This window comes from Doryrhamphus excisus, linkage group LG16, assembly GCF_037039965.1.
Source record: "Doryrhamphus excisus strain RoL-2023G ecotype Guam linkage group LG16, RoL_Dexc_Guam_v1.1, whole genome shotgun sequence".
NCBI classification, from domain to species: domain Eukaryota; kingdom Metazoa; phylum Chordata; class Actinopteri; order Syngnathiformes; family Syngnathidae; genus Doryrhamphus; species Doryrhamphus excisus.
Window position 1 is genome coordinate 18,560,035 of NC_136372.1, and position 18,907 is coordinate 18,578,941.

The 18,907-nt window shown below is 47.6% G+C and overlaps 1 protein-coding gene across 4 annotated transcripts in view; it reads left to right on the forward strand.

The window, feature by feature from the left end:
• The window catches only part of cacna1ha (calcium channel, voltage-dependent, T type, alpha 1H subunit a), a 78,484-nt gene that overhangs the window by 18,538 nt on the left and 41,039 nt on the right, over nucleotides 1-18,907 (forward strand). For 3 of the 4 annotated variants that reach the window (XM_078797194.1, XM_078797196.1, XM_078797197.1), the window contains exons 1-2: nucleotides 2,036-2,460; nucleotides 3,117-3,561. In XM_078797194.1, coding sequence (XP_078653320.1) covers nucleotides 3,141-3,561 — 421 coding nt within the window. In that variant the 5' untranslated portion in view covers nucleotides 2,036-2,460; nucleotides 3,117-3,140. Of the gene's footprint in view, nucleotides 1-2,035; nucleotides 2,461-3,116; nucleotides 3,562-18,907 lie in introns of those variants that run through there. The other variant, XM_078797195.1, reaches the window with a different exon arrangement.

The following is an 18,907-nucleotide window of genomic DNA, read 5'->3' on the forward strand; positions in this document are numbered from 1 at the left end:
CTGTCCTCGGGTTATCAACGGTTTCTGTTCCGAGACTGTAAGTACGCTTTTATGTATGTTGGAATTGATATCTAATCATACCTGAGCACAGGAAGGACAGGAAGGACAGGAAGGACATGGAAGGACATGGAAGGACAGGAAGGACCCCATTCATGGCGGGTCAGACTTGAATGCTGTGGGCAGCTGCAGTCGTGACACTACGGCGTCTGGCGGCTTCTTTACGTCGTGTTGATTCAGGCGTGGCCTGCCAGACCGGCTTCCGACAGCAGGCCTGTTTAAGGACGCAAATGTGGCGCACGAGCTAGCCCAACTGTTTCTGTCCTTTTCCTTCTGCTCTTGATGCTTCAGTCCGTTGCCTCCAGAGCACCCAAGCGTCATTAAATGGGGTCTATTTATTTGGGATCCTTCCTTGGGTCAATGATCTACTTTTAATTGCCAAGAAATGAGAGTCATCACAGAAGCAGTTGCCCGACTGAACAATCAATGAAGTGGGACCGTACGCCGAGGAAAACGCCATCATAATCGCTTGTCAGCTTGTAGTTACACATGCCGGCGGATTCGGAGACGATGCCACGGTGGCCCACTGGGGAAAATACGCGGCATCGCTCCAAACGCAGGAGTCAACCGGAACACACAAACACTGGAAAATGACAAAGTGGCGCAATCACAAACAGCATTACTGCCCCCTGCTGGACTGGAGTGTGGAATGGCCGATTGTGGAATCTGTATGTAGTATTTGACCAAAGTAGACACGTTTTCTTGGAACAGCGTTCTTCTGGGAATACCGCTCATGTCCTTCAAGTCATTCCATCCCAGACATTTTGGATCATTTGGGCTGATTTTTCAAGGCACACAGAACCTTGTGTTCTTGGGCTGAATGGGCATGATCCGTACCATGCGTTGGACTTCCCGGTTCCAGGATTTTAATGGAAGACATTCCGGCCCAGTTCTTATGAAAAGCAACATTTCAAATTCCACCATTTGTCGTCTGTGAAGAAAGAATGGACAAATTAACGGCGCCCCCTACTGGTGAAGTACTGGATATTTCCATTGCACTTTTTCCACAGGCTGACGTGGGTCAGGTGGTAGATTGGTCTCCCTACCTGATGGTTGCTGGTTCGATCGCCGTGTACCAGCACGTTTTCCGAAATTCAATCATTTCTGTGACATTTTTCCCATCGGGAATGACCTTGAACAGTCTGCTTACCCTGTGCACAAGGTCATCTCCCAACCTGGTGGTTGCTGGTTCCATCCTCAGCCGCTCAAGGAATTTCAACACCTTTCTAGGATACTTCTACTTTTCAGTTCACCAATTTCAGCTAGCTTACCGCGGGGTTAGCGCACTGCCCTGACCAAATGGATGCCCCGCCCCCTTTCACTTGCTCATCCAATCAGCAGTCGGAACGCAGTGTGGATGCAATCACGGACTAGAGGTGACTTGCTAGTTCAGAAAAAAGTCACAGAGCTTTTGCCGTGGGAGCCGCAAACAAGGAGGCTGAAGAGCCAGGATCGGCCCCGGAGCCACAGGTTGCCGACGCTCGGTCAATGTGATTCTTTCAGTCTTTTCAGCCACTCTTGGTTTGTTGGGAAGAAAAGTGTGGAGCCGAGGAGGAACTAACGCAAATGTCAACAATAATAATAAACAAGAAATGGTGTTAAATGACATAATGATGCTAATGAAAACGTCATTACAGTATAGATATAGATATAGATATAGATATAGATATAGATATAGATATAGATATAGATATAGGTTCTCTCAGCAATAATACATACACTTGATTCCGGTGCACACTTGACTGCATGCTGGTGCACGAAACCGTGCCTGATTTGCGCGCCCACGCTGCCACCTCACGCTGCTGCTGGTTGTTGTTTTCGGTTGTGCGTGTCTCCTCCACGGCATCTCCTCCACGGCATCTCCTCCACGGCATCTCCTCCACGGCATCTCCATAGCTGGTCATCACGTCACATGTCAGGGTTCCCGGTCAGACCGAGTTGTTTTCTTCCCTCCCTCCCTCCCTCCCTCCCTCTCTCTCTCTCTCTCTCTCTCTTTCTCTCTCTCTTTGTCTCTCTCTCCCTCCCTCTCTCTCTCCCCATTTCAGATCCTCCACGGCGCTCTAGCAGCAGAGCAGCCCACGCAGTCTGCGCGCGTCTCCGCTCCACGCTGCGCCAACACACCCAAGAGAGGATGGACGCACGGATGGAGGGATGCGCGTAGATGTTCCACCACAGGAAGACCGCTCCAAGCGCTTCTTTGTGTGCTCGCGTTGTGAGATGAGCTTCCATCTCCCGGCAGCAGAAGCAGGACGTTAGTGGACCGAGTGGGCAGCAGAACCACAGCAGAACCACAGCAGAACCGCCACAGCACCGCGTTGCTGGGCTGGGGGAAGGCTGGGCGCGCTGGGAAGAAGCAAAGTCGCGGATCATGCTCATGGGAACTTCCTCTTCCGTCTCCTTCAGGTATATTTTTCACTCATCAACTTTATTTCCCATCCAGGTGTACTTTTACTGCATCCGAATACGCCTTAAGTCAATTAGTCTACTTTTAACAAGATGAAAGAAGAACATGGACGCTCCATCTTCCTTAATACTGGCGTTTCCCACACGAATATATGAACATGAACGTTGCTTCTCTCTGATAATAATCCTGGAAGGGTTCTTCAGTTGATGTGTTCTTCTTTAATCTCCTACAAAGACACTTAGTGGCATTTAGTCAAATAATAGGAGTAATCAGGTTGGAGTGGCGGTCCTCCCCACTCCCGTTTATCCGTACTTCCTGGCCACCATTCCATGGAGTGGGCTCCAAAAGCTCCACCAAACCGAGACACGGCGCCGTCCATCTGTTCATCACGTAGCAACAGGAAGGGAGAGAGAAATCACACCATGGCCGTCACTTTGGGATCTGTGGCCCCCGTCGCCCTCAGTAATCCCGACAGGAAGACATGGAATGGCCGCCATTCCCGGCTGACCTCCTCGTTACGTTTATTCCGTGGTGTTTGTTTACCGATGTAGGTGGCACGACGAGCATCAACCTTGGGCACAGGAAGTCTTGTTTGCAACCCCGCCCACTTTCCACCTCCCCCTAACCTCTCTCTCGTTTGACCCCCCCCCCCCAGAGTGGCTCGGCCTGATGCTCTATCATGACTGATGGCGAGGGGAGAGCGCACCTTCAGTATGCAGATAGCCTGGAGGGGCAGGAGCAGGAGGAGGTCCTGGAGGAGGTGAGGCTGGCTATACTCAAGTCCTACCAGAACGACGCCCCGGGCCTGGATGGAGACCCGGGAGCCCTCGGTGATGAGGAGCGCCTGGGTAGGAGAAGGAGGAGGAGGAGGGACGGCGAACTGGGGGAGGATGAAGTTCAACAGGAAGTGCAGGAAGCCGAGCTGGAAGTGGATATTGGACCGACTCTGGGGGTTCGCATCGTGGCTCCCATACGTGATCCGGACTGTGTCTCTGAGGAGTCGGAGCAGCAGCCGTACCCGGCCCTGGCCCCCGTGGCCTTCTTCTGCTTGAAGCAGACCACACGGCCTCGCAACTGGTGTCTCCGCGTCGTGTGCAACCCATATCCTTTCACCGGGGGACCCGAGGGGGCCTGACGCCGGTAAGACCCGCTTTGTCCCTACTTGTGACGTTGTTGGCTTTGCCAAGCCTTCTCTCTCTGAGATCCTCCTCGTTTAGAAATTTGACAGATTGTGCGTCGTCCAGTGGGACCACCCACCCCAGGGCCCCCGTCAACTGTGTTTGGCCTAACCCTAACTCCTGTTTCTGGGTCATGGCGAGCTAATAGGCCGCTAACAAGGAACGTAGTTGCCTTCAACTGGAAAACGTACGCAAACCGAGGCAAAATGTTGCTGTTGTTAACCAAAAAAGTACTTAAACCAAGACATACGCTAACCGAGCTTCTGCTGTATAAACTTCTAGAGCCAGACTCGACTTAGCGGCTTGTAACCCTTCATGTCAGACGTCTTGTGCTGAACATATCTTCCGCCCCCCCGGCCCCCCGAATGTCTGCCACCCTCTAATTACAGTACATGAAGTGAATCTCCCAAGAACAAGCCGGAGTGGGGCAAATGTAAGCAAAAGCTAAAGCCGGAGCCGGAGCCGGAGCCGGGTCGCCAGGGAAGCCAAACACTGGCTGGCTTTCACGTGATTGCATCATCGAAACATCGCTGCTTGTTTTGTCGTACTTTGTCGTGTGCTGATTGACATCCTTTGATTGACATTTGACATCCTTCCACACGATGTCAAAAGCGAGCGGACGCTATGTGTTTTACAGCATGATTGCGTTCTCACCGCAGGCCAAACGCACTCATCCCTCATTTATCTTTCATGCCCCCCCCCCCCCCCCCCCCCGCAAACCTGCGCCAGGAAGCAGTTTTGGCCTTAAAACTGAAACTCATTTTCATATTTGGTTGCAATGCAAAACTCATTTGAAGCCGCTCGTGTCCAATTTGGTATCTTTTATTAGCGTCAAGTGAACATCCGCCATCCGTGGGTTGTTTGAGCTGGCTGGATCGGAGACAGAATAGAACATGATGTGCATCCAAATCCAAGCATCAGGAAAAGAAGTTGACGAGGAATCACATGGATTCAATCTTGGTGGAGTAAAAACACAATCGGGATGCGTGTGGCGCTCATTTGTACCTGGAAGCTCATCTGATGTGACAGATGTATTCCCGTTTGCGTTGTCGTGTTGCGGGAACGCCGGAGCAGCACTCCACGATGGTCGCCGCATCCTCGCTTTGACTGCATGATTCATGATGCTGCGTTGTGTAACTGTTTTGGGCTCCGTGTGGCGGTGCCTTCAGCTTGCGGGACCGGCCTTGCCCAGCGGTTGGCGGCTGGCTGGCCCTTCCGTGGGACGGGAAACCGTCCTGACATTGACATGACATTTAACCTACTGGACGGTGACGTCCTTGGACCTCGTAGATCCACGGCAGTTGGATGCCATCATGGCCGTCCTGTGCTTGTTTTTGTGTTGTGGATGCTAGCTGGTGGTTGGTTGGATGTTGGACATGTTGGCTTATCTTATTCAGCAGGTTGAGCAACTGGGGGACAAATACTCGCCTTCCCTCGTTTATCCTGGTTAACTGGTTCCAGACTCCACTGTGATAAGTGATTTTCCACAAAGTGGGAGTCCTTATTCATAAGTGGAATATTTATATTTCTTAGTAGAGCATAGATAACCTGCTTACAACCTTCTAAATATGATTTTTAACATGATAAGAGCCCTCTAAACATGAAATAAAAATAAAAGTTGCCACTTTTACACTCACTACTGACTACAGTAGACATAACAAGTTCAAATAAGGCATTTAAGTCATAAATGGGCACGCCACAATATTGGTCGTACGAATTATTGCTGAGAAATGATATTATTATTATTGATATTATTTTGAGACCATATTGTCATGAATGTAATGATAATATATGGCATTATAATGCGAGCAAACCATGTCAAATGCAATACATTTATATTTCCCAAGACAATTTAATATTGTAATTGGAACGTAAAGAGTTTTTTAATTAAAAAATAAAATTAAATTAAATTTAAAAAAAGAGTTTTTTGATTAAATAATCACTTTTGTTTTTTTTTAATTTCGGAAAAATAATCGGCGGAGACATTTTTTGTACCCCAGTTTTTTTAAACATACGCTAGCTAGATGTGTCTTCTTGTATTTTGGGGGTTCAAAACATTTGGAGCAATGTGCCAACGGTCGCTGTACGAAATGTCGTTAACCTGCCTAATTGAGGTTCCTACTGGTTCTACTGGCCTAAGTAGACACCTTCCAGTGCCCCCAGTGTGGCGTACGCACCCCAATCCCAACCCCACTGAAGTATTGCATGAAATGATTTGTAGTCCGGTCGTGGCAGGAAGCAGAAAAGATGAACCATCTGAATGTGCGCTCCCCAGTCGGCTATACGGATGTAATGGCTCCCCGCCAGCTCTTCCGAGACACATCAGGTCAACACGGCCACATAATCGGGTGGCGTCAGCGGGGGCTTGCCGGCAGGAGAGACTGCAGACCTCCTGAGATGAATATTGGAGTTTCATGTGGACTTTGGGTGCCAAATGAGCCATCCATTACAGGAAGACATGTCCAGCTCACTTACTGAACAGCCGTTCGGGGCGTGACTGATACATCACTGCCCTGTAGTGGATTCTAAAGCGGCGTCTTACGGTGAGTGGGGCCATTTGGCTGACCCACCAGGACATTTGGAGCTCATACTTAAGCTTATACTTGCCATCCTATTGGCACCTTCCCAAGTCTACTTCTTCTATTTCGTAGTTGCAAGTCCCTTTTCGACACAATGCGGCTTGTGCGTGTGTGTGTGTGTGTGCGTGTGCGTGTGTGTGGACTATACAGCGGGGATCAGGGAGAAAGCCTGGAAGTAATTCGATATCATGAACACGGAGCAAGGGTCAGCTAATACAGTAGCGGGCGTGACGCATGCATCCAGGCTACATGCTGGATGTGCAGTCAGTGGTTTTGTTTGTTTTGTTGTGCTAGCATGGAATGGCTAACCACTGAGACTTGCATGATGAGTTGTTTTAGACGGAAGGCAGGTTCCATCATCCTGTTCTTTGTTTGCAGCAGGTGTCGTGACACTTTGTCAAATCTATCTGCCACATACTTTCTGTGCATGGTGACATACGAGAGAACTAGTCAAGGCGCCAGACTTAACTTGAAAATCGACAACCAGATGGAGCCCAGCTTAGTGTATCCAGTGATGGGTTGGTATTCCAAAGCCGGGTGACCAGGTGTGGAGAACCAGTTATAGGCGGCATTAGGAGAACCCGTGCAGCCTCTTCTCATTCATCATGTTTATGATGCTCAGCAGCCCTGATGGAGGGCCGTGCTCTCCTACGCAACATCGGAGGTGATGCGGGTCCCAGTTCAAGCTGCAATCACTGGCCCGTTAAAGTTATTCACGTGATGGACTCTTGACTCGCCACCGGTCAAGAGACTTTCATCAGGGGTGATTTTTTTTTTTGGTCATTCTTTCAATAAACTACAAACCGTCAAATTAAAATATCTCCAAGTATTTGCAGAAGAAAGTCTTACATGGAGAGCAAGTCAGGAGATTTTGTTTATTTCAACTTTCTCGCCTCCGAAACGGATGCTTTGATTTCTCAACTACGGGAAAAACAACCAAATGAGACATATTTGCATTTTTATGTCTCAGGATCACAGTTGTTGTGTCAGTTAGTTAGTTCGCAGGATCGTGCACACCACATAGAAATAGTCCATAGGATAATCTATACAAATAGTCCATAGGAATAGTCCATAGGAATAGTCCATAGGAATAGTCTATAGAAATAGTCCATAGGAATAGTCCATAGGAATAATCTATACAAATAGTCCATAGGAATAGTCCATAGAAATAGTCTATAGAAATAGTCCATAGGAATAGTCCATAGGAATAGTCCATAGGAATAATCTATAGAAATAGTCCATAGGAATAGTCCATAGGAATAGTCCATAGGAATAATCTATAGAAATAGTCCATAGGAATAGTCCATAGAAATAGTCCATAGGAATAATCTATACAAATAGTCCATAGAAATAGTCCATAGGAATAATCTATACAAATAGTCCATAGGAATAGTCCATAGGAATAGTCCATAGGAATAGTCCATAGGAATAGTCCATAGGAATAGTCCATAGGAATAGTCCATAGGAATAGTCCATAGGAATAGTCCATAGGAATAGTCCATAGGAATAGTCCATAGGAATAGTCCATAGGAATAGTCCATAGGAATAGTCCATAGGAATAGTCCATAGGAATAGTCTATAGGAATAGTCCATAGAAATAGTCCATAGAAATAGTCCATAAGAATAGTCCATAGAAATAGTCCATAGAAATAGTCCATAGAAGTCGTCTATAGAAATATGTCCGTTTTGAGGCGCCTTCAACCCCGCTTATCAGTGAATAATTAGCTGTGCCATCATTTGATGTTTACAAGCAAATTCTTAGCAGCAAATTTGAATCCACCTGAGAAATCATTGAACCGGAATCACAGGATGACTCAGGCTGTTCCGATTGGAAGGTCCAGACAATCGTAGTCCATAACTGATGAAAGGATACGTTCAACTTTCATCGTGTTTTTGGCTCTTTGCTATCCGTCACGTTAAAAAAAACGCTGATGGGACTCTGGCGTCCGTGTGAGGCGGCACGAGACACATCGGACCGCCATTGAAGCATTTTGTCGCCGTTTTTGTGCCATTTTGGGTGCGCCTGAAAGCAACATTTGTGAGGGATGAATTGAGTTGACCTTGAAGCCAGCAGGTTGACCTTCTGGTTTGGGCTGTGTTTGCACAGTCCCGTGCATCGGCGCCGGTTCGGCCGTATTTGGAGCGTTTATCTGTGCCTAGCGAGCTGTGTTTGTGTTTGATGACTCATGATATTTGGCTAGCGCTTGTGCTAACAGCAGATTGGAGGTCATGAGGTGTGCATCGCAGCAGAGACCAAGCGATCTCGTCTCTCTGACGTATTAAGTGCTGGCACACGCTAAGCTTCTCAGGACGTGTGATTGTCGAACTCCAATACGCCGCCTGAGCTGCTGGTCTGCTATCTGAGGAAACTTTCATCTCCCTTATTCCCTTTCAGGAGTTTTGCTTCTTGTGTCTTTGTGAGAAGCTGATTAGCCGCTGGCTAGTTTGGCCGAGCTGGAGTCTTGTAATGCTTGTAATGAGCAATACCGCTTCATGTAGAAGCTGTAATTAGGGGGCCGTCATGTGATCGGTTCTGTTCTTTGAGGACGTTAAATATACACGCAGACATCGTGCGTCACATCGAGATAACGTTATATCGTTTTCCTAATGAAGGCATCAGTTAGCAGTTGTGTAGTTCACTTTGAATTCCATTAGTAGCCACATGCCTGATTAGCGACTGCAATCTATCTGTGGTGTTGGGTTGCCGGGGAAGTGGGTGGATGACATCATTTTCTAACGATGTCATGTTCTGATTGGTCCTGAGTGGATATCACAGACCCACCAGATAAAAGTGGCCAAGTTTCATTAGTTTGAAAATCAATTGCTAACCGTCCACAAAACATCTCAGCGTGGAACCACCGCCTGTGAAATTGGCAAATGGCACCAAGCAGAAACAGCGCAAGCCCCCCCCCCCCCCCATCAGGTGAGGTCAGGTTAACGTGACTTACGACCGTCATCGGCGAGGGAAGGCTGTAAATTCTGGCGGACGTGGCGAGGCGGCGTGGAGGAAAGCGTGCGGTCAGCTCGTTCCAAAGCCACTTAGCCCGGCTGCAGTTCATCAGAGGACGCATGAGTCAGTGATATTGGAGGTTGGCGCTGCCGTCGGGGTCAGGGGTTAATCTGCCACCATCGAGTTCTCCGACCCTCCTTGTGCCGCCTAAAAGCGCCATCGTTAAACCACGACACATACAAACAATGGCTGCCCGCCTGCCAGTCAGCCTTTGGTGCTTCTGCTCTTTTCACAACTCGTTTTTGGACTGGAAGTCACTCTGGAATATTAGCATCACTGAGAAATACACCTTGGGGGGGGGGGGGTTGGCATTTACCTCGGATTTACCCTGTTTCTACCCCATAGTTATCCCGTATTTACCCCTGTATTTATCCCTGTATTTACTCCGTATTTACCCCTGTATTTACCCTCTATTTATCTTGTATTCACCCCTGTATTTATCCTGTATTTACCCTGTATTTACCCCTGTATTTATCCTGTATTTACCTTGTATTTACCCGTATTTACCCTCTATTTCCCGTATTTGCCCTGTATTTACCCCGTATTTACCTTGTATTTACCCTCTATTTACCCGTATTTACCCTCTATTTACTCTCTATTTCTTGTATTTACCCTGTGTTTACCCTGTATTTACCTATATTTACCCCATATTTACTTTGTATTTACCCTCTATTTACCTCGTATTTACCCCGTATTTACCCTGTGTTTACCCTGTATTTACCCGTATTTACCCTGTATTTACTCTCTATTTCTCGTATTTACCCTGTATTTACCCCGTATTTACCCTGTGTTTACCCTGTATTTACCCGTATTTACCCTCTATTTACCCCATATTTACCTTGTATATATCCTCTATTTCTTGTATTTACCCTGTATTTATTTTACCCTGAATGAGCGGCGGCTGTGAGGACAGCCGTAGCAGACGTGACGCCTGCGAGACACGCGTGTCACCTGCGGAGCCGCCCCGCCCCTCCCCGCCCCTCCATGTCAGCGTCACCATTTTGAGTTCATTCTCTGGTGAACTCCGCCCATATTCCCAGGAAAAAAACATAAAAAATGACAGCTGAACAAAAGAAAGCCAGCACTTGCTGCGGTTGTTGTCATGGCGACACATCTTGAAGATGCTGGTTGACAAGTGTCAGGTTGACGCGTTGCATGGTTTGCTTGTGATTCCAACATCAGGTATATTTGCTGCTTGCTAGCACGGGTTCGCCATTTTATTCCTACGCCAGACGACTGTGTGAGATGTGAGATGCACTTTGGACTTGGCCGTCTCGTAGTCAAGCAGCCACACTCTACACTCGCTGTGTTGCCTTCAGGGTAGGATTCCAGGGTAGGACATTTTAATGCCAAGTTCCAAAGTCCAGCCTTTTTCCTTTGTGATTGATTTCAGCCTTTCCTTCTTATATGAACGCCACTGGCACGGAAAGGTATCTCTGTTACCTGCTTCAGGAAGAGTATCCCTTCTCCCTCAACCCCCCCCCCACCCCCTGCAAGTTACTAACAGGCGCTCGCTTTGTTGGGTCTTTTTGCTCCTCTCATGTCTTTGTTCTTGGTTGCAGCGCCAGTCTTGACTGCACTTGTGGATTCTTTCCTATTTCAGTGGATCCGTTCTCCCGCCAATATTAGAATATGGCTTCAAAAGGTCACGGACTACATCAGGGTCAGAGGTCATCAAACTCCTTCCTCTCCTCGCCCATCTTTGATGTGAAGACGCTTGTTTAATATTCAGTTATGTTTTCAGGCCACATTTCCTTGTCGTGTTTGCCGGCCTTAATGAGCCTTTTTGGGAAGTGCGGATGCATCCGTCGGCGTCTTCCTGGCGTTCTCAGATGTTCTCAGATGTTTCCCTGCAGTCATGAATAACACAACAGCCCTGGCCACGCCGCTCATCACATGACTGTCTGAAAGATGGCTGCAGTGATGGGAAGTATGGATCCCGTATCGGGAATGATGAAAATAGAAGACAGAAATAAATCATGTGATACGGTACACTCCCAATCGGTGGTGCAATAATACATAATAATACATAATAATAATAACATGTACATAATATGTAGAATACATATGAGGTCATAAGTCTTCTTATCTCCTCTGCTGATTCCTGGTGTGGCGTCAGCTCCGATGTTCAAACCAGCTCTTAGATGGGGCCACGTGTGGGAGTGGGTGAAGGATGAACACGTGTGTGAGGAGCTACATCTGTGTGTGTGTGTGTGTGTCGGCTTGAAAGTAAGTAATGCGGAGATGGATGAATAAATAAAAGATCTGGGAAAGCCATCAGCATCCAGCACTATGTTGTCATGGCGATGCGGACCGCACAGCTTAGTGTGTGCGTGTCGGAGAGAAGGAGAGCTTGAGATCGTATCGTTGCAACGCTTCAACTTGCGTCTCCTCCTTGAACTCCACCCAGGACCTTCACCATCCAACAAAGACCATCATGGATCTTTCAATTATGCTTGGCGCTGTCCAAGGTACCTGATGCCAGTCACGCATACGCCCGCGTCCCCCTTGAAGAAGCTTTATTTATATGTACGTTCAATGTATTTTTGTTGACGTGGCTGTAAAAGCTTCTGCATGACTGAAAGTGTTAGGAGGCTTTTCCGATGCGCCAAGGATGCACGCCGCTGCATCCTTACCTGGAGCTCCTGGGAGTTCTGGAAACCGCAGCTTCCCCGCAGCACGTGTCCCTGCTTTGTCTACAAAATGGGCCGACGTGCGCGGGAGTGACTGTATGCAGTGCACAGTGTGTGTGTGTGTGTGTGTGTGTGTGTGTGTGTGTGTGCGGCGAGAGACGCAGCTTGGGTTATGTAGCCTTGTGCAAAATAGAGCAACAGAGAACGACTTAGCGCAACCTAGTTTGACAAAAGCGTAGCTATTGATGGTGAAGAAGAGCGGCAGGTGAATTCAAGCCCACAATTCATTGAAACTACTTCAAACGGCGTGTGTGTGTGTGCGTGTGTGTGTGTGTGTGTGTGTGTGTGTGTGTGTGGGCAAAGAGCAAGAGAGAGAAGTCTAGGACGTTGGGTTTATCTCGGCTCTACTAGAAACTCTACCTGGTTACTAGGCAACAGAGTAGCGCTGCTCCGCATGGTTGCAAAGTGCTGGTGGAGGGTTATGTAGACTGACCAGCTTTTTCACCCGTGAACTCCAATACACGAGTCCCTCTCCACGTCACGCTAGCACAGTTTTTCCAAAATATCATCAATAAATCATGTTCGTCGTGAAAGCACAGCGAGACACACAAGCACCAGACCGGATTGCCAGAACATCAGGCCTTTATTGCAGGTTTGAGTGATCTCACATTAGACACAATAATCCCGAACACGTGTTACTGTTGTGGCTGTAAACCACGCCAAGATACAAGTCTGGGACCCTGACATCCAGATCCTGCCTATGGACGTTGGAGTGTAGGAAATACGTGAAGATGGCTTTGCTTGTAGCTTTTGCTGGATGCTGGAAGGTGATACTAATCCAGCGGAGATGACTATGTAAGATACATCTTCCATACAGACGTACCTACGTAGTATAAAACTAACATCCAGTATCGAGCAAAAAACTGGAGCACTTCCTTCATCCTCCAAGACTGGCTGACTTCACATGCGTTGGGGGGCGGAACCCGCACCGAACCGAAGTAACGATGAAGCCACAAAAACACGATGGTCTGTTTTACCGCTCGGCAAGGTGGTGCTGCCGACATTCCGGATGTTAGGATGGGATGTTTGTGTTTTTCCATCACATTGATGCTCATCCGGGTACCGATCCCTGACATTGGGGACACTCTCGTCCACAGTGGGGGGTCTCCTGCTCCAAAGTACACACCGATAGTGTTCCTCTTGCAAGTGACCCATCGTTCCCTGGATGGATTCTTCTAATAGTCACAGGAGTGATGAACGTTAGTTTAGTTTAAGGCCTGGTAATTACATCCAATCTGCTGTGTTATGCTAGCATGCGTACTCGAACGCGTACGCGTATGTGTGCGTATCCAAGTCCTTTTAAATGTCAATTAGCTTTTAATGAAGAAACGCTGCTCTCGGTGGACCCCCGTCTGTTTTCTAATGGACCTCTATTATCACAGTTAAGCACACACATGCGCTGGAACACACACACACATAAACACACACACATAAACACACACACAAATACACACTTGAGTGAGATTAAGGAGTGTCCTGAAGCAGCTGACCCAGCTGGAGTGTTTTGGGTGCAGGGTGTGTTTAAAAAGCCTGACTTTAGCTGAAGTGGATCAGCATTGCCATTTGTTATGTGTGTGTGTGTGTGTGTGTGTGTGTGTGTGTGTGCATGCGTGTGTGTGTGTGTGTAGCAGGTCAGGTCCACATCACAGAACAAAAACAGCGTCTAAGCAGAGATGGAAGCAGCAAGCAGCCAAATCTTCTCCATGTGTAGAATATTGAACATGTTGACGCTTCAAGTATTTTCCACCAGTAGGTAACCAAATTGATAAATTTATTATAATTATGAAATATAATTATAATAGTCACACAACATTTCGACATGGGATTTGTTTGAATCGGAGGAGAAAGGTGGCAGGAGTCGGCACACAAGTAAAACAGTGACAAATAAAATAAAAATGTAAAAATCCAAAATACATTTTAGTGTAATATTAAGTAACTTCGTGCTCACGTGACTTGAAGACTTCCTGTGGGCCTTTTGGCGCCATCACAGCAGCGAAAGTGCAATCACCTTTTTGTTGAGCGCTGCTTCACTCTTTAGTGAAAAAGGATGACGGTCAGTAGTCGGTGGCACCAAGAGGTGCAACAACGTCAGCAATAAAGCAGCGTTTCATTTCAGCCTGTGGGAAATGAAGCCATCAAACAGCAGCGGAACCGCCGCGTCGGGTTGAAATTCCTTGCCACGCATCGGTCTCGTGCTTGACACAACGCCAGCGAGGCTCAAGACATCATGACAGATTTTGTCTGTGCATAAAAAGTAACTTTGGGTTTTCAGTTGTGTTGATTCGTTACTTCTAACATTAACGACACGTACTTGTTGCTGGTGGCGTAGTCTACATGGAAAATGCCAAAATTCCTAAAGAAGTAATGTATCCTAACCGAATTGCAGAACGCAGCGCTTCGGCGAAGCTGCTCAATGGATGGTTTGCACGATTCATTCATTGCTTCAACCTGCGCTTAACTCAGCAGGATTCAAACGTAAAGATGCAATCAGCAGCGCCTGTCATTCCCTGACGGCGTGTGTGCGCCATGGTGGTACGCCGCACTAGACGGCGTTGGTGCCGCCCGACATGCGATGTCACAATGAACACTCCAATGACTTTCATAGGATTGTGTGCAGTCAGCAAATATATCCATATTATTAATAACCTAGAACTTGAATTGCTTTGAGAATTTGGCCTTTTGTCACATTTTCTTTTCATTCTGTTTGTCGACTGTGTTGTCATTTTTAGCAATTGTTATTTGGGAATCTTTCGGGAAACTCATCAGCGTGGAACGTCTACCTTGTTGATGTTTTGATGACCAGAGTGACGAGAGCCAGCGTCTATTCGAGTATTTCATAGCTGAGCAGTTTGCAGTGCATCGTTTCTGGATTCTGCTCACCGTCATGGCGGCCAAGCCCACGCAGGGCATAATAAGGAAGCGGATGCCGATTGGCCATCCTGTTTTAACTCTGGACTCCTTGGTTTACACGCCCACTCGTGCCGCTACACAAGCTTCCAATATTAACATTCATGTGCTGAATCACGCCTCGGAATTGATGTCAAAGTCTACGTAGTGAGAAAACCTGACCGGCAGCGACCGCATTTACCGCGGAAAAGCTTTTATTGACACCTCCTCCACAAAATAGGCAGCTCTCTGGTGCGGAGAGTTGTGTGCTGCAGTGAAACGCATCCAAGCGGACATGACGCTTAGGCTGAACTAATGTTCTGTTTGTCAAGATTGACCCCCAGACTAGAAAAGGCCGCTAGGTTGGCCACGCCCCCCCGGCCACACCGTAGCAAAGTTTGCCGTTGCGCTCGCGCTTGCCAAAAGTGCAGTACTTGAGATGCGAGTACGCCCTGGTGATATACGTGTCATACAGTAGCCTCCGCAAGCAGGGGAGCGCTAACATAACACAGCTAACATAAGTGTGAGTGACAGAACCTCCCCCGCACTGAGCTCTGATCCAGTTCGCTCCGGTTCACAGACGTGCCTTTAGCTTGATTTTGCACAGGCCCTCCTTTGGACCAGTTGCAGTCGGATAGGATTCTCTTCCAGAAGCACATCAGGACTCTCTGGGTTCATTTTTGGAGTCAAAGCCGCAGGATGTGTGCTGGTATTTGTCACGTGTCCCATGGTGGCTATATGTCAGGTCCAAGATCAGGACATGAGGCCTATAAAGGGGTCTGATCTTCATCCGGGACTTTAATAGCGGGCCATCATACTTAGCGTTACTTTGATTTGTTGTGGGGAACTCGGTGACACACCCACCAGTGGTAACCCAATCAAAATGGAGAAGTCAGCCATCGATGCCTGCAGCCTCGTGATGATGCAAAGAAACCGTCTCACAGATAGTTCAAAGGCAGCTCTCGGTTTTAGAACCTCAGGTCTCTAGTTCCATGCTAACTTGGTACACTGGACCAGGTTTCCTCATCTTCAACTGCCAGACTTTGGAGCGGTGGTGGCCGGTGGTGGCCGGTGGTGGCCGGTGGTGGCCGGTGGTGGCCGGTGGTGGCCGGTGGTGGCCGGTGGTGGCCGGTGGTGGCCGGTGGTGGCCGGTGGTGGCCGGTGGTGGCCGTGATAAAGTCATGGTCAACCATGGTCGACTTCAGGAAGCAGGAATCCCTCCTTTATTGCGGTTAATCACCACTGTGATAAGTGAACTTCAGCAAAGTAGGATTCTTATTTACAAATGGAATATTTTCATAGTTTGAGCTTAGAAAACCTGCTGCCTGCCCTGGTGTAGAACCCCAGTTGAACCCAGTTAGACCCAGTTAGACCCAGTTAGACCCAGTTAGACCCAGTTAGACCCAGTTAGACCCAGTTGAACCCATTTGAACCCAGTTGAACCCAGTTAGACCCAGTTGAACCCAGTTGGACCCAGTTGAACCCAGTTAGACCCAGTTGAACCGGGCTGAGATGGCTGACCCTCATCGAAGCATTCCGGTTGGAGCACAGACATTTTGGACATTTGTCTTCTTCCTCGCTTCCCTGTGCAGCACCAAGATATTTTTCTTTTCCAAACGGAGCAAGGCATCAAACTGTCTAAATATTCCAACCGTCCTGGAAGCTCCCAGCTCCCGTATTTGCCTGTTGAGCGTGGGTGCGTGCGGGGGATTGTGGATGTTTGGGAACCCTGGCATGTCATTTCCTAATTTGGTAACTGACATCCTGAGCTCTGCGCTGCTTGTGCTCCCGCTCACGTGTGAAAGAGAACGTGTGCGTTTGCTTTATGGCATCTTGTCCTTTTCTCAATGATTCATATCAGCCGGACTGGAAGAGTCCCTGATCACCAATTCCCAACGCTGCTGCTTGGACGCGGTCTTGGGTCCTGGGTTACAGCAGAGGGACTTTGTGGGGTGCCTGTTCGTCACTCTCTGGGGGGGGGGCGCTAATGTAAGAAGGCATTTTCTATTCTAGTCTTAAAGTCCCAAGGATGGACTGGGGGCTCGCGATCGACAGGTTGGGGACCCCTGCTTTAGAAGAGGAAAATGTGATGCTAACCCTAGTTATGTTTATCTTGATATTATGATATTATTATTACATTATAACGATACCATAACAGCCACAATAATCCCTACCATGGAACCCTGAACCCCTAAACCCCCCCATGCCACTTCCTGTCCACCCACGTGACTCAGCTCCCCCAACACTGTTATTCCTCGTATGCCTTTTCTTTTAGGATGTCTGCTGTGTGGCTTTGTATGGGTGCAAAAGGGACTATAGGGGTGTTAGTTCCTGTGAAGAGGGCTCTAACATGCTAAAACTGTACTTTCACGGTTGCAAACGGGTTTTCTTGGCTTCCATTTTTAAATAAGGAGTCCTACTTTGATAACGCTGTTTGGAATAGGGCTGATGTTTTTCATTGGAGAGTAATATTTGTATACTCAATGATATTGGAAATGTTAGGTTAGGAGCTCCACCCCCCGCTATAAAAGCAGTGGGGGGGGGGGGGGGGTGAAGGCAGGTTGATTACATTAGGAGCAACAAGGAGGAACCAGCGAGTGGAGATAACAGCCTAATGGGTCTGGAAGCCTGAATGGGCAGCATCAGTACCAATCCCGGCCTTATCCTTTTATACCATAGAGTGTGGGGGGGGGGGGGGGGGGCATAATTTGTATCTGTAACTCTATGGCCATCATTCCTGTGTCCGCTTATATCAAATAATTTAGTAAGGCAATATTACAAAGAGTTAAACATAGGTGTAATATTTTTAAACATAGTACAATAAAATATTTTGGTACTGCAGGATTCCAAAAACCAGTCACATGTAGAACAGCAGCACCGACAGAAAGCAAAGTAACCAAATAAGCCAAAACATCAGTCAATTCCTCCGTTTCATTGACCTTCCCGATGGTGGGGGTTTGCATAATATTGTACTCTCAGTGATAGGGTGGGGGCTGGTGGACCTCCAAGTTGGCCCCTAAAAGCCACTGGATAATATAGACTCACGCATGTTAGCATTGGAAGCTATATACATATGTATATATATATGTATAAATAAAACTGTGATAAAGTGAAGCGGTGACATTTGAAGCAGAACGTGGAGGATGAAGATGAGGATGAGGATGAGTTGATGTTGAGATATTCCATCCCATCCAGCGAGGACAAATACGCATCCAGCGAGGATGTCACAGCCTGAGTCAAGGAGAGCTTTTATGGTCAGTTAGCTTCCCTGAGGGCTAAACTCTATCTTGATCTGCATAAATCGCCATGGCGACACCAGCGTAAAAAAGCCCTGGTGGAAGTCTAGTGAAGCAGGAAGGTTTCTTCTCAGCATCGTTGTCTAAAGGAATTGAACTGAGCAAGAAAATAAAGCTGAGATTTTATTCTTCGTGCGTCTCAGCATAAATTACCTTTACTTCATTGAGTGAATTTCCTGTTAAAAGGTCGTCTTTGGCTGTTTGTTCGCTTTACGATTACAGCTGTGGCTCATGGGCATACGGGAAATGTGTATGGTATGACGTCCTGATACAGAAAGAGATAGATGTGTAAATAACATGGTCTGCTCTGTATTCTGTTACAAGGTCAAACTTGGACAGTAAGAATGCTGACATCTAGTGGCCAGTGTAGGGTACTACACTTCATCAATGCGTTTTTTGAACGCCTTAGATTTTATATTTTACTTCATTTAGGCAAAATCTGTGGTGGTAGCGTCATTGTCTATGGTTGCATGAGTGCTGCCTGCACTGGTGAGCTACGGTTTATCAATACCTTCATTCCAACGTGTGGTGTGACACGCTAAGGTGGCTTTCCAACGTGAGAAAGGTGATGGAGCGGTGGAGTATATCTCCAGATGTGAGGACAACTCTCTATTGGAATCGCTGATGTTATCGAGCACCGCCTTCGTCCTTCAGCAGCGCTGCACGAATCCACTTCAGGATGCCCTGCAGGTGTGCTGATGCAGGTTCAAGTCTGAGACCTGTCCACAGCCCCAAAACCTTCAGCTCTCCCAGCAAAGCATTCATCATCCGAGCGTGTTTATGATCTTGCTACCATGTTGGAAA